The sequence below is a fragment of the Galleria mellonella genome, unplaced genomic scaffold, assembly GCF_026898425.1.
Source record: "Galleria mellonella isolate WM207_F2 unplaced genomic scaffold, CSIRO_AGI_GalMel_v1 utg139, whole genome shotgun sequence".
In the NCBI taxonomy this organism is placed as follows: domain Eukaryota; kingdom Metazoa; phylum Arthropoda; class Insecta; order Lepidoptera; family Pyralidae; genus Galleria; species Galleria mellonella.
Window position 1 is genome coordinate 9,671,545 of NW_026441995.1, and position 16,864 is coordinate 9,688,408.

The following is a 16,864-nucleotide window of genomic DNA, read 5'->3' on the forward strand; positions in this document are numbered from 1 at the left end:
TTAAACCAACACTATGTATATACATGAACTATTTGCATAGGATAAAATTTTAATTATAGTAGCTTATTGGTCGTTCAAGTAACTTTATATAATATATAGTAAATGTAAATCAAATTCCATGAAAATTGATTGAGATAACAAAAAACATTTTTTTATATTTATAGTAGTAATAAGTATATTATGTACCTACACGTTTATTAATTAACTAAATACACAGTGTATTAAATTATGTAGTCAATATCAGATAATAATAATTATCTGTATGTTTTTTATAAATAAATATGATTGGAAGTGATATATTTTCATTAAATACAAGATTAACATTGATGGAACGCGTCGGTATATTTATTTGCTTCAATTAATAATAATATTTGTTATCAAAGCTTTATCTCTATTATAAAGATAAATGTTGACTAAAGATTATAGAATGTGTGATAACTTTTGACGTAACAGATAAAATTGTTGTCAATGAGTCATATATGTGTCAATAGGTAAAGGTTGTTTTCATACAAATATTTATATTCTGGCGGTATAAAATGCCTAGTATAATGATTCACTAAAAAGTACAAAAAACTATATATGAAAGCATGGACCTACTATCAATCGGATTAGTATTTTAGCACTACATTAAACTATCTAATGTATAGGATGATAGTTAGATCAATATATTAAATTATGAAGCTATTATTGAACTTCTGATATATAAATATATGATTATTACTAATAAATTAAATTCATTCATTCATCCGGTGTTAAGAGATACATTCATATTAATCTTCGAAATCACTAAACTGATTTCAATTAAATAAAATGTTAATATAAAAATTGGCTCCAACTTAAGAGAAGGAACAGTTTTTATACCCATAAGAAAAAATGAACTCGGTAGGTAGCGGTAGAAGACAAGTTATCCAATTTAGTAATTCTACAACCTAACATTTTATTTATAGTGTAAATAAACTGTGTCTATTCACTCATCACGCAAAAAATTATGGGTGGAATTGTTGAAATTTGGTGTGGTGCTTACTTAATTTCTGTGGCAAAATATAGAATACTTTCTACTGTGATAAAATCTTTTTTTAATGAGACAATATTAAAATTCGCCAAGCGACCGATGTTAGGAGCACCGATTATATTATTAAGTTATAATGCATAGGTATAATTAATATGATCCTTTTTGTTCCTATTCTATTAATATGCAGAAATATAAAACTGTGAAAAAATTACATATTCCAAATTTAAATTAATAAATAAATATCCATCGTGGAACAAGGCATGAACAGAGTCGAATAGTTATAGTACCTAAATAAGAAAGTGTATGTCTAGACTTTATATTTGTACAAAATTTGTAGCAATATTACGGAACTTATGATTACAATGTTATTGGATGAAATAAATGTGAAGTTTTATTAAATGTTAAATGCTCTAATTTTAGTTTTGAGGTTTTAGTCACTGATCGTGTATGTAAGCTTAAGAGAATTTAAACACATATTTATAATATTTATTAATTTTTGACCGCTATTTTGTATGCGCGGATTTCAGAAGCAGGAAATATACCACTTTTAGATGTCGTATTAATATTAAACATATATTAGTGAGGTTACTATTGAAAGAAATTCCAATAAATCGATATTGAAATTAAACGTTTGAACGTTTCGCACTCTCGAATTGCAATACTAGCAACATAATGGTTTCATATTGTTCTGATAGATGCATATTAGTGTAATTTGTCAATGCAAACTATTGTAAACCGATCGCAACTATAACCTAAATCCTAACTGCTGTTTCATGAGTGCAGTATAAAATTGTCATTGGCATTAGACTGGATTGAAATTGATACTAGATTTAAGAGTAGACCTGCTGTTTTTAAGTCAGACCTTCAGAACACAAGTGAAAATCGTATTTGGGGCAGTAGTAATGTTTTCCATATATAGACGTCGTACAGTTACAATTTTATTAAATTAGTAAGATAAGGTATACCCTTTTTTACTTTAAAACGTATAATGATAAGGTATGTTTGAGAGTGTAATAAGCTTCTTGAAAGGAAAATAAATAAACTCACCTAAATGCAATAATCCCATTATAAGTTGCACTACGCCAGTAAGGAAACATAGAAGAATAGCGTAGTCCGCATTCCTGCCCTGAATTTGTTCATATGTCATAAGCGCTAGGAGGGCTGTGGGACCGAGTGTTATATCTTTGCACGATCCAAATATAATGTACACGAAACAGCCCATAAAGGACGAGTACAGGCCATCCTGGAAAAGAGCGGAATATTAAACAAGGATATTGAAAACGACAGTATTTGTATCGTAGCAGTAGTGCCAATAGTTTACGTAAATATGATTTTGTGCTCGATTTCGTCGGCTGATCTATGAAGGCAGCTTTGTGTGTTCAGCTGGCTTAAATCGAAGTCGCATCGAATAGATGTAACAGTTTATATAATATGTCCATTGACATCTATTTGATGTGATTTCGATTTATGAAGTCAACTTTCTGTGTTCAGTTAGTTAACTTTTGACGTATTGGAATTATGGTCTAATCGAAATCATAAAGAGTAGACGATATAATAGTGATGTCTATTTGACGTTTATTTGTTATGATACCGACTTGATCTTAATTCGATTGCGTTAAAAGTTTGCGAGTTTGTACCATAAATTGTTGTTTGGTTTTTCATGCTTCATATAAACACATTTTAGATAAGATTCAGGATATCGATTTAACGTTTATAAGTAGATATTTATTAATAAATTTGGAAAAGAAAAAAAAAGCTAAAGAATAGAAAAGAAAAAAAAAGGAAAAGAAGCTAAAGGTTGTTATACGTTATAGAACGTGGCAACTGTCGAGTTTAGAGATGAATAGTACCGTGGACATCAAAAATAAACTGTAAAAAACTTATTTCATAAATGAGATTTTGTAATATTTTTAAGTGCACATATAACTTTTCATAATGGTGGCAAAATTGAGATAAGATTTAAATCTACAAATAAAATAGTGAGTTAAAATCTAAATAAAAAAAGCGTTTGTGTGGATTTTTACTGTAGAAGATATATGTATCTAGATTTATAGCCTAATACGTTTACAAAAGATATGAAATAGAACAAAATTTTCTGACATAAAAATAAAGCAGCTACATTAAATGTAATGTATTGAATAGCAAGATAAAGAGGAATATCGTTAATTGATGACTCATATCTACGCGAAACTATATAATACATTTTGTTTCTTTCGATATTTCTAATAAATACCTCTTCTGTCATTTACGAAAGTAAATTACCATACTTTGTAACGGAAGTGATACAGAAAAGTTAAAAAGGATGAAACAAAACCGTACAGTATTTAACAGTACAGGGTTAAAGTTATATGATTTACGTGAATTATATCAGGATTCATATTGTATAATATGTAGTTTAACAGACTCGAGGTCTGTTAAATTCTGCAGATTATACAAAGCGCTAAGGGCGTACTACTGGGTATTTAGTACCTATAGTTTCATTGGCCGGTTATACGATGAAACTTATTATGATACATGCAAAATTGTGCCTATTTTATCATAATTATTAATTAAATTATTATAATAATAATGAATTAATTAAAAACCTATCATACAATATCTTATAGCATGAATTTTCAATGCTTCTCGAAAAATAATGTTTTTGTAATAATGAGGACCTGTACCTGAGGATCCAATCCGGCAAGTGAAGCATACGCTAAGGCTTGAGGTATAACAGTGAGACCCACTGTGGTTCCAGCGATTAAATCAGCAATTGCCTTCTCTGAATTGTATTCAGGCATCCATTTTGTGATGGGCAGCCTCTTATGTATGAGTCGTTTATACCAGGTCTGCCTTTTGAAACGTTGCTTGGATGGTGACGACATTGGTCTATTTATCTGAGAACAATATATTAATAATTAAAAGAAAATAAATATCCACCTATGTTCAACGAACGTAATCTAAGATAGATGTAGTTGACAGCGTCATGGCGAACATTCGATTATTATAGAATTATACAGATGACAGGCATTGAAATTACAGAAAAAAATCTAACACATAACACGTAAATTTAACAAAACATTTGAACAAACATTCAACAAAATATCAGCAGTAATGATTATTAGATGGATTTAGATTCTAAAAATTCACTAAATTATAGTTAAAACTGTGTCCCGTGTGGTCCCGGTATAGAATAGGCCACCCCTTCCTTTCCCATGGGTGTCGTAAGAAGCGACTAAGAAGTCAAGGGATGGGTAGCAGCGTTCCTTTTAAAACATTACCAAAACCTAACTACAGTTGCCTACAACCTCCTTTATGGGGGAGGCCTATGTTCAGCAGTGAATAGTTAACGGCTGACATGATAATCCCTTCCGTATATATGCCGTGAAATCGCTGTGCTTGCATGCTTGTGTTGCGATTTGATGTGACAATGAATTTACAAGATGCGGTGACATAACAACATAGTTCTCACGAATGGCAACGCATGTGGTGGTTCTATGGATACTATAGTGTATGCTGTGATGTCCATAGTGCCCTTAATGTCTATCGTCTGTTACTATTTTCCATCAAGTGGGTTTTTGCTATATCATGAAAAATACATCAACTGTCACCCACACCTTATTATAACGTACAAAATATAGGCCGTTATGTTGTCGTAATTAGAAAATTCTTCGTTAATATAATTTTATCTTTACCCTTTAAAGTTTATATTATGAATATGAAGTTACATAATTGAATTGTATCGTATGTTGCAAATATTCGACGAATATAGATATAGCGTGTTGATAATCCGATATTCGGGTACTGAACTATCAATTATGCTGTATACAGCTGATGCTCATCGTATAAATTAGATCAAACATTGAGTTAACAGATTTAACATTTTGTATGATACGAAAACACTGCACTAGTATAGGTGAAACAACATTGTCGGCGTATTTTTTTGGTGACTTCAAATGTATTTTTTTGTATTGTAAAGTCTTTATTGTACATAACTCAGATTAAACACTGGTAAATGATTTAATATACAATGTTCTATGCTTATGGAACAGTATTAAATTATGGAGCTAGTAGTAAAGAAAACAGACATCTCTTGATTCAGATTCTTTATTTGCCCTATATGATTTTGATATAATAAATAGGTATAAACATTAAATAATTTTGGCTTTATCATGTACTAATGAATATGATAAAATGGATCGTTCTCAAAAAATGGTTTCAAATGTTCTTTTAAATTTCAACAATGACCTATGGAATGTCTATAATAGATAGCTATGTTCTGCCACAGATAATATAATACTATACTAGGTTCTGCATAGCTAGATTCAATTGTCTTTATGTGAAAATATTAAGACAGGATAAATATACTCACCTAACATTCGTAGGTATAATATCAGAATAATTTTGGTAAAGTACGTAACATACAAGACAAAAGGAGATACTGGGTATTTAATAAAATATATTTATGAATACTGCTGGATGGAAGATACTAATAATATAATAGGGATTGATAACAGAGACAAGATCGATAATAGATAAATCAGATTTTCGAATCAGATTTTGGAAAAGATAGAAGGCTTAAAGACCATTTAGAAGAGACTGTAGTAAAGATTTGGAGTAAATGTTAGTTCGTTAAAATTAGATATTCAAAAAGTTATGCTACTTAGTAATAAATATCTGGATTCGCATATAATGCCCATTTTACATAAATATTCATGTAAAATGGATATTATATGCGAATTTGTTTCCTATAAATGACTCGGCCGAAGCTAAAAGACTATATACAAAAGAAAAGAAGTGTCATATAATAACACCATAAAAATTTTTTGGTTCTAAAATTAGGCCAACCTGCATTATGAGAAACCAGATAGGGAACATCTGGAGAATACTCAGAATCAAGCCAATTTAAAAAAGTTCCATTTCCTAAATTCAGTTAACCGACAATCGAACCCTATGCTTATTGCGCTATAGAGGTAATCAAACCGGATAAGTGAAAACGCGGGACCCCATAAAATTAATGGGCAAAATCTACAAGATACAAGAAGCATCGAGTCGATGCGTGACAAAAAATAGTGTGACCCCAGAAGTAAAGATAAGAGGTACTGTAGGTGTAACGTTACATTATTTTTAAAGAATCTTAAGATAAGACCGCAACTGGGAGAAACATTATAATTCAATAAATATATAATTTTAATTATACGAAACAACACCAGGATATAATTATAATATTCATTATTGATATTGTAAATATTATTATTTATAAGCAGAATCTTTTCCTTGAAATTGTGTAACTTATTAGAACACCAGAAAAAATATTTTAATCTAACCACATAATAATAAGTTCAAATATACTCATAAACTGGGTTGGGCGGTGAGTAGGCTAACGAGTTACACCTTCTCTTAGCGGTTTACAAAGCTCTACAGGGAATATTGGGCCAGTTGATTTAATTTAAGACCCTTTGTGTCGCACACTTCCAATTTCCTAATAAACGCCTACCGCTAAACACAACCGAGGAAAAACAAAGGCACAGCGGTAGACCTAACACAGAAAAGGGTCGCAATAATCGATGGATTCTCGTTTTGTTGTTTGAAATAATAAATATCGAAACCACTATTAAGCCTTTGTTGGATATAGTTGAAAGGCTGGAAGGGCAAATTTGGTGACCGGCGATATTTCAGCGCCATATTTACAAAATTAGGGGTTCGTATATGGGAAACAGTATTATGAATGGGATTTGATGACCTTTTGATATTCCGTAAAAGCATCGTTCCATCCATAGAGAAATCTAGTAAAGTTACGATTGACAAAATCCAATTATAGGCAATGCCCGAAAGGAAACAAGCAAGTACAAATATAACATAAAGTTGCGTTTCGTAGCTAAAGATTCGTGTTGTGGGAGTTGGGAAAAACAAATCAATTACTGTCAATTCACCACTTACAGAATAACTATTGGGAGAAAATTACCTATTAAGGTGTAGGGCGTTCGGACAGAGGCGTCGGTCATGTTCAAGATAATATTGTGGTCCGTTGTGTTAATTTGCGATGAGATGTAACATCGGCCTAATAAAACCTTTGGTGAACAATATCGGACAGGGCTTTGTTGCCTAAACCAGGTGGGTCTAGCCAATTATTTGCTAAAATTGGGTTGAGGATTTCCATTAACTCTCTTGTTTGTTTGTGTATCTTAGACATTGTTAATCTAACATTGTTTTCAATCGTTATTACTGTCGTTAAATTCGATTTACTAGTTTATCCCAAAATAAATGATTAGAAGGAGAAACTAGATGATTAGGGTTTAGCCACTGCTGTGATTTGTTAATTGGATTTTTAATACAATGTAAGTACTAATTAATTATTTTTGAAAACCTTGACGGGAAAGGGAGGTTTTTATACTAGTGAAATCGTGAGAAACACCTAGTTATTAGTTTTATCCATTCATGTTATGTTTAGGTACTACTATATGTATAACGACGAAATACGGATTTTCGATTTATGATGTCATTATCTCAATTGTCAGATTGTCCGTACGTGTAATTTTATGCATGAGATGTGAAACTGGCATTGGCACGCTATACCTAATAATCACAAATTCATGTAAATAAAATTATATAGAATAGAAACATTTTGTATAATTATACAAAATTTAGTTATAAATTATAAAAATATATAAGAATGCAGATATAAGTGGAAGGAAAGGAAAGACACAAGTGGAAGGTAAATTTGTAGATAGAAATTTTGCAGAAGATAGTAAAATGTGATCTATGTATTGTATAATACATCTATCTACTCGTATTCATTTATTGTAAATATTACATCTTAACTACGATGGAACGGTATCATAATTGACTTGGGTAAAAAAGTGTGTGTATTTTCTATGTATGTGCACAAATTATGTACGTTATTTAAATGATAGTTTCAATATATTAAATTTAATTTGATTTCTATTGGAACAATTTTTTCTAAATTGACTCGGGTCTGGATGTTCTGAGTTGCGCCACCAGATGTTCGCCTGGTGCTTTATATTACAGGGTATTCTAGTTTGAGTATCATGTAATTGGTGTGATTGTGTAGTACTTACTAATATAATAATAATATCACTTCACTTAATGAAGTTAACCTTGAATCGATTTCCTGATATTATTGAAATTACTACTTTGTCGGTATTGTGCCCTTCTTTTAGAGTTCCGATATAGATAAAAAAATAATATGGTTCCGACTTTGACATCTATTTGAGGTTAATTACATAAAAGGGAACCAATATTAATGACATAAGGACATATAATTACGAAAAGTATTTTAAATATTAATTATTGATATGATCGTATTATAATATTTATTTTTAGCGTATCATAAATCACTATCGTTGTTTCCTTTACATTCTGTTATTGGACGATTGGTAACATAAGCGATTACGTGATTTAGGAATTTATACCTATATCCTAAAATGGTGATCTGTCATTTAGGACCGATTTTGGGCACGTAATTTAGTGATCAATCCAACGAGTGAAGTGTAATAGATAGGGTAACCAAACCAAACTATGCCAAAGTGGATAAAAAATGAAGACCAGTTAATGTTAATGCACTTTATAGAAATGAGAAATTTGGGTATTTTCTAAAGAATAATTTAATTTTGATGCATTAGTAATATAAGATGTATAAAATTAACAGAATTTGGGACATTACCAATATATTAGATATTTAAACAATATTTTGAAGATAGCTGTTTTTACTGAAAAGAATTGTTTGTAGAAATAAGAACTACATTCAAAGATTTTACAAACACTTACATGAGCTGACAATTGAAACCAAAAAATATGCATATTTTTTTATTTATTAAACGCCCAGTTCATTATTATTTAATAATATATATTTATTCTATACATTTATATTATCAAATATATTTTTTTTTGTTCCTGGTTACCCTGTTCGTAGGTAAACAATCTATCAATGTCTGACGAATGTGTCGCTAACGCGTAAAGAAAAAATTATAATCTAAGAAATATTACAAGATATAACTTAGGCATACATAGGACTACTCTGATATTCTCGATCTGTTCTCGCATAGGCATTATGGCGAAGCAGTCCGGTATGCATAACAACAGCTCAGTTGTAAAACTTAAGTTGCAATTTGGGCTGTTGAAGATCGAAATTGACCCAAAATTTAAAATTTTTTAAATTTACATTCCGTAAAAAGTTAAGCGTTTTCAGGGCCATGTAAAGTTGTCGTTCGATAAGACATTACACCGACACGGTTTAGAAACTTTTCCAACAAAGCGACTCTCTTATTTTGAATATAAATAAATAATAATCTTTTAAAATACATTAGAAACCACAACTTTGTGCAGCAGTCAAATTTTACATTACAGAAATAGAAGACTAAAGAAAATTAAACAGAAGTCAGAAAACAAAAAGGAAACATTTCTGTCAATACAATTACATTTATTTTAAACGGGACCAGAATTCAATTTTAGTGACATATTTTTGTCGCGACTACAACGGACCATCATATCGGAAAACTAATCAAAACGTACCGCTCGAATCGGAATACAACGAATGCTATGCATACAAAATATCACGCCACAGTCGAGTTCAATATAGTATCTACTATTCTGTATCTGTAAATATAAAACAGGTCTTTAGTATGATTATACGCAAGTTCAATGGTAAGGGCAAGATCTATGAGATGAGAGTACTCTTTCTTCGCGCACCTGTTTAACTGGCTTCGGAACCATTCGATCATGTTAATATAATTGTTCATATGGTATAATACAAGTATAACCGTAATATAGCATTCCCAAAATAATATATATTGAAGTTTACGAGCAAGCGTTCCTCCAACTACCAGGTTACTGGTACGTAATTTGCCATATATCATTGTCTTACATTTTTATCTGTATTTTAGGGACTCTATCAAATATTGAAAAAATATTGACATGATAGTTTTGAAAAATAGTATCATATTTGCGACTTTGCTTTTGCAGGACCCGATATATTTCGTTTACTTTTCCTGTTATTTTTTTTTTACGCCTAGATAATTAGGTACGGAATCTGTAGTCAGTTTTTTAATGTATATTAATATGTTAATCATAATAATTGAAATTGTTTATATAAACTTCAATAAACTTATTTTAGATTGGTTCATTTTTCGAGCTAAAATCCTAAAGAAAGAGTGAGACACAGCACATTTCTTAAGTTTTTATTATGAATAACTAGATATCTTACGTTATAATTCATTATGAGCGCAAACAATGCATCATATAATTTTTATATATAAATATAGGATATCTGATAAGCATATAATATTATGGATTGTACAATCTATACTAATATTAAAAATAGGAAATATTTTATTGTAATGGATAAATTCAAAAACTACTCAAAAAAGATTTTGAAAATCCTTTCACTTATAGATTTATTTTATCAGCGAGTAACATAGGCTATATATTATTTTGGCAAATTTTATCTACTCGTGTGAAGCCGAGCCGGATTACTAGTACGTAATAAGGACTAACATAATGGAGTAAACACGCGTCGCTCTTGTGTTTCAGATGCCGATGTATGTTAATTCGAAAATTCTATAACACACCTATTCAACATTCCAATGGCAAATGTGGCTATTTATATGTCATATAATGGTCACGTGTGAAAAGTTTAATGGCCAGGTAATAGGGCAGCGTCCTCTCTGTTGAATGTTAATGTAAATAGTTAATATAGTTAACTTACAGACATAATTTACAAAATGTACGAGTATAATATATATATATATATATAACAAACCCCGTTTCAATTAACACCTATATATATATATATATATATATATATATATATATATATATATATATATATATATATATATATATATATTAAGCAGGTGTTAATTGAAACGGGGTTTGTTTTAAAAAAAAAAGTAAAGTTTTTATTCCATCAAGTCAGATTTTGACATTATTTTTTTGTAATAGAAGTATTATGTCCAAATCCGGCAAACATTTTTGCCTTTGGCTATGGCAGAAAATCAGTGCTTTGCACTTTTGTAAACAAGACACGTAAATTAACCAGTCCCTCACAAAATTGGTCTTCATATCAAATTGTACCTCAAGTTGTCACTTTATTCTACCTTTTGTGAAGAAAAAATAAACTATTCATTCATTCATTATGTCATAACCAATTTGTGACGTAGACATAACGATTAGTCTTCTTTTCTTGCTCTCCTTTGTTCTTTTTTATGTAATTTCTTTCTTTTCTTGTTATGTGATTGTTGAGTATGAAAATAAATACTCTAGCCTCTGTTTATAATTTTTATTGTTCTCCTCGTACGAATACTTGTATGTCAATGGGTATTGCCTCTACAAGAGGTAAGCTAGATTTATCTCGTTATCTCAAAAACGAAGTTAGTATTTATTGGGTCAGAAGCTGGTAAAGGTTTTACAACAAGTGCATATTTCATATTGCCGTGTGGTTCGGCATAGGATACGTGATCCCGTCCTTTCCCGTGGGTGTCGCAAGAGGTGACTAAGGAAGCTTATGGTGTAAAGATGGGCAGCAACGTCTCTATTGAAACATCTTCAAAGCCTAACTGCGGTTGCCCATCTGCCTGTTAAGCACGGCAACTACTAGCAAAACCACCCAAGGGGGAGGCTTGTGTTCAGCAGTGGACAGTTAAAGGCTGATATGATGACAAAGATATATTTTATTACTGCCAGTGGCATTTAGAAACGAGCGCCGATACGTCAACTACAGTTGATAGTCGTTGACATGTAATTTTATTTATTTGTTTGGCAACATTAATGATTTTTAGAATACGAGACAAATAATTAAATACTTTACTTTCGTAAAAAAATTACACTTTATTCTTTTAGGATATGTTTGATATAATATACATGTCATTGCAGTTATTGAAAAGTATTAAGTATGAATGTCGATGGTCATAAGGGTACAGGAAAACCTAAAAAAAGATGCATAGACAATTTAAAATATAAAGGGAGTGAATGTTGAAATGTCTGTAAATGAAGTTGAATGGGAGATTAAATATTGCGCTCAACCCAAATGATTGGAATAAATTATGATAATGATATATCATCGTCTTTATCATCATCACCTAGCTGCAATTTGAGTTTAAATGCATTAAGTTTCTTTTTATGAAAAAATCATCGATATAATATAAAGCCTGAATTCTCCAAATAATAATATCAGCAATATAAAATGACATTGAAATCTACTACCAGCAATAAAAGCAAAAATAAAGGTACGTTTTCTTTAAGAGAATAATTTGCTTCAAACACGAGTCGAAAATACGGCAAAGATTTGTAAGTTGGGTCAACTTGGGTTGGAGGCATTGCACGTAGTAGTCATTAATAGACTCCAGTTTTTTCTATAGCGTTACTAAATTACACGGAAAAAAAACAAGAAAGCAAACGTGTTCTATATTGTTTGTACCTGCAGAATTTAAGAATAACAGAGATTAGTTCTCGATTCAAACGCTTTTTATATTAGACAAAGTATAATAAATTGTTGTTAATATAAATGTAATACTCATAGTAAATTAATCTTTAAGGGAAGTACATTCAAATGAACAAATAATACTCGATATACACTAAACACAGTTTATACTAGAGATAGTCCCTCTGGTTAACAAACATATTAAAAAAAGTGTATTTTTGTCAAAATTATGAGGCGAATCGGTATTTATCATGAGTTGGACTTTAAGTGCGCCAAGTAGTAAAAAACTAAATTAAAATTTACCTAACAATGTAAGTAAATAAATATTAATGTTAACATACCTATTTGATTTCGTATCTCGATTATTATATTAATTATTATACTTTTGTAAGAAGCACAAGCATGAATTTGTTCATTGAATAAATATTAATATTTATCCATATCTGTGATATAGCCTGTGTATATATCTTTATAAAAAAGTATGAAAAAATGTTTCCCAAACGAGTTAGCGATCTATGTGATGGAAAGTTTCCATCAACACTTTTTAAGAACTCCAGCCTTTGTGAACGCGAAGAAAAGATCTTGTAAACCTGTTTGGTTCGGGACAAGTTGGGTTAGAAGAAATGAAATTCAGGCAAATATACGATGAAAGGACCTCTTCCAAAAGGGCTACACAAGTTGTAGATATTTATAAAGTATATACTATAATAAAATCGCAAGGGTCGAATTTTCCGTTTGTTGCATCATCACAAGAAAACGGTCGTATGGATTTCAAGGAAATTCTAATTGAGTAGCAGCCCATCTAAAAAACTGGTGTAAGTTTATCGGTTGAGTAAATCATATTATATACCTTGCAAATTTTCTTTTGAATTTTTTCTAATGTAAACAGTTTAAAAATAGCGCAATATATTGAGGGTTGTGGATAAAAATTACAAAAACCAATTTAAATCGATTAGAAATTAGGACAATTTATTACAAAACCGCCCAAAAAAGGAGTGTAATCTTTTTAAAGTTCTGTATGCAAGATTTTTGTTTCATCATAACTTCTAAATGCCTAAACAAATTTAGATGCACTATTAGAATCTCCATATCATTCCAAGTGACATTAGCTATAGTTTTTTTTAAAATAGTTCGTTATTGGTAGGACAATTTTTTTATTTGCAGGGCAAAATGTACTCGTTTGGCAACAAATAACTAATCATTATTAAATGACACATATTGTATTTTAATATATGTACTATATTGAATGGGGAAGGACATAGGTTACTTTTTATCTTGATTAGTAAACATATCCCGGTCACGCGGTTGAAGTTGCAGGTAAAAGCTAGAAAGGTATATTGTGTATAAATGTAACTGAGTACGTATTAGCCTATGATTGAATCGTTCATCATAAACATTTCGATTTTAATTTTTTTCCTAAAATTGTATCGATTAGGAAATAAATAAGAACATTGTCACTATATTTGTTCAGAAGATGATAATGCACATCTGTAGGGTCAGGAGCCGGGACCCTTTCGAACTCTCTGGTAACAAATGAGGGGATCCGTGTTAGTCTGACGATTACAAGTCGCCGATTAATCACGCGGCGCGCCAACGGTGCAGCACGTACTTTGCTCATCCATTCGACCCGTCTGAAATGCGATCCGTCAACGCTATCGGAACTTGGGACCAGCAGCGCCCTTCGACGGGTAACAAAATTATTTTTAGAGGGTCCACCAGGTCGGAAATCAGTGATAAAGCGGAGTCATTTTTAAAAACACAAGAAGTTGATAAATCTGTAGTCGTTGAATACAGTTGATAAATTACATACGCAACATGGCAACAATAGTATTGTAGACGTCGATACGTATAAAATATGTTTTGCTCCGTAAAAAGAGCAATTATTTTAGTCGTAACACAATAGTGATGAACGACGATGTTTGGCAGATATGAATATATTTGAATTTAGAACGCGGAATTGTATTTCTACTAATAGGTTTTGCTAAGCAACAAACAGGATTTTACACCATAAAGAAAGACGGCTTATCGATGTGTTTTATCGAGTCAATTGTACCAGATCCCTATTCAATCATTCGTAGGCGTTCTTATAGAGTGCTAAAAGAAATAATCTATCAAAATAATGTTGAATTAGTTATAATTTGTATATTTTTAGTCTACTTTGTTTTGTAATTTCAATATCGATTTTAACATTATATAAAAAATAGTGAATTGTATTATAGTTATAAATGGATACATAATGTAAAATGTCTGTAATTACCGGTCAAGCAGGAAGTTTTAAAGCAAAACATTATTGTTATTCATACGAGAATTCACCCATGAAAAAAATATATACTCACAAAAACATATGTTTTTTTTTCTGTTTAGTTTTTATACAATATCTACTATAAATTTTATCGAAAACAGTTAAAGTTGTGTCAGTTTATTTAAGTTCTGTCAATACTAAAGACTAGTACCATTATTGTGTGCGTGCTGACAGCGTATTATGGCTATGCTTATATGGCGATATGGGATTCTAATCTGAAGACAGAGCACGAATGCCAATGACATAGTTATTTTAGAAAAAAAAAAAATGCATCCGCATCATGATTAATATTGCCCAAAGAAACAGCGCCAACCGTCGTTTACACAGGATATATTCACATATACACATATTCACTCTACGCAGTATATATGTATATATTAAAAAATGTATAAATTTATTCTAATTTGTTAACAATGAATGAATGAGAGAATGAGTATACTTTATTTGCATTATACAATATAGGAAATAAGCAAGGCAATTTACAAACTCAACGATACAATTGTATAAGTACAATAAGGCGGTCTTATTGCTGAGAGCAATCTTTTCAAGACAACCTTAAGGTAATGGACTAATTGTTGTACAAGTAGATAGGTAGTACAATGACTGGTACAAAACCAAATTAGTTTTGCCAATAGCCCAAATAGAAATGTTTTGAAATAGTCAACAGTATAGATGTAATAAAATATTTAATAAAATGCCTGATAGTTTAAAAAGCATAGAGAATAACAAAGCATTCCGAAATAACTTCGTACAAATTTATATAAAAAAGAAATGTAATACTCAGTACAGGAATTTATAGACGATAAATAATATGAATATTAAGTTATTGTGATTGTAAACATCGAAATTTTACTGTAGAATGTAATAATTAATAATATATAATACTTAATTGAAATATGTGAATGGTTGAAATGTATAAATGTGATGTACCTACCATTATTTGTAACGGCGAAACTGGTTTTATGTTGTCTGTATAACATGCCAAAAATATTTTCAAAATTATACTTAGAAGTTGGTAGGTAGTGATGCATGATTATAAATTTTATTGTGAACATGATGCGGTCTACGTATATATACTATTATTTACCTGAAACCATGTCGCGTATAGCCTCAAAAAAAAAATCATATATTTATTACGTAGACTTGTCGAGAGTTATGACCATTACAAGGGTTATACTTGAAAAAAAAAATCTATTTTACGGAATATAATATGCATTGCAAGAAATGAATTATGTTTCCCGTATTATTTAAAATAAATTTATAGATAAATCAAGTTTTTAAAGTAACAAAGGGTCATACAGTAATAACAAATGAATCAATTGTTCATTGTTAGCTGAAAAGTTAATAGATGATCACTCAGTTTTTTTTTTCATTTTTACTTTGTTTCAACAATTCCAATAGCCGTTCACAAATTCACAAAACGACCGCAAACATATTTATTGAAATTTGGACAGGACTGCGTTTGTCGGGTCAGCTAGTAATCCAATAAAGAGTACGAGTATACGAGCTTGATCTGTCACGCTCCTATTATCATGTACCTATATAGCAATATGTAAAAAAATACTTTCATATTTGGTTCATGTTCCATGCATGTAACCATTTCCTAGTAAAAAGTGAAGAAATACGAAATTTTACATATCGCTTTAGAAGAGATTTTTCAACCGACTTCAAAAAAGGAGAAAGTTCTCAGTTCAATTGTATTTTTTATGTTTCCTACTTCATAACTCCATAATTTATAAACTGATTTGGAATTCTTTTTTTATTTTACAGAATATACTTTGTGATTGGTTCCATTATATAAATATCACATATAATGGAACCAATCACAAAGTATATTGATTCAGTAGTATATTTTTCAAATAATCAAAATCATTGGTTTTGGAAAAAAAATCCTTAACTATTTTAAACATCAATGGGGCCGGGAGTTCAGAGTGAAACAACTGCTCTTTATATACTATACATGTGGACCCAACCACGAAGGGGTAAATGGATCTAAGAGTCTAGTATTGAATGACAAACGAAAGAGTGAATAATGTTCGTGTTGGGAAACAGACACTAGTCGTGTTTGAGTGGTGCCACAATAAAAGTGTACGATGTCGGATTTCTTTTGAAGTTTTTTGTATTTCGCCTAACC

General features: G+C 30.6%; 1 protein-coding gene and 1 long non-coding RNA gene across 5 annotated transcripts in view; one reads left to right on the plus strand and one right to left on the minus strand.

Annotated features, from left to right (window-relative positions):
* LOC113510810 (sodium-independent sulfate anion transporter-like) overlaps positions 1-16,864 on the minus strand; it is a 45,906-nt gene that overhangs the window by 10,986 nt on the left and 18,056 nt on the right. For both annotated transcript variants that reach the window (XM_026894349.3, XM_031909366.2), the window contains exons 2-3: positions 3,676-3,888; positions 2,060-2,255 (exon numbers count right to left, since the gene is read on the minus strand). In XM_026894349.3, the coding sequence (XP_026750150.2) occupies positions 2,060-2,255; positions 3,676-3,876 (397 nt within the window). In that variant the 5' untranslated portion in view covers positions 3,877-3,888. The remainder of the gene's footprint in view (positions 1-2,059; positions 2,256-3,675; positions 3,889-16,864) is intronic.
* Positions 328-10,782, plus strand: LOC128202576 (uncharacterized). Of its 3 annotated transcripts, none has more exons than XR_008253869.1 (4): positions 328-491; positions 6,934-7,105; positions 9,359-9,844; positions 10,541-10,782. It is a non-coding gene; the product is annotated as an uncharacterized LOC128202576 (long non-coding RNA). The 3 variants fall into 3 exon arrangements; XR_008253870.1 differs by lacking the exon at positions 328-491 and adding an exon at positions 5,189-6,090; XR_008253868.1 differs by lacking the exon at positions 6,934-7,105.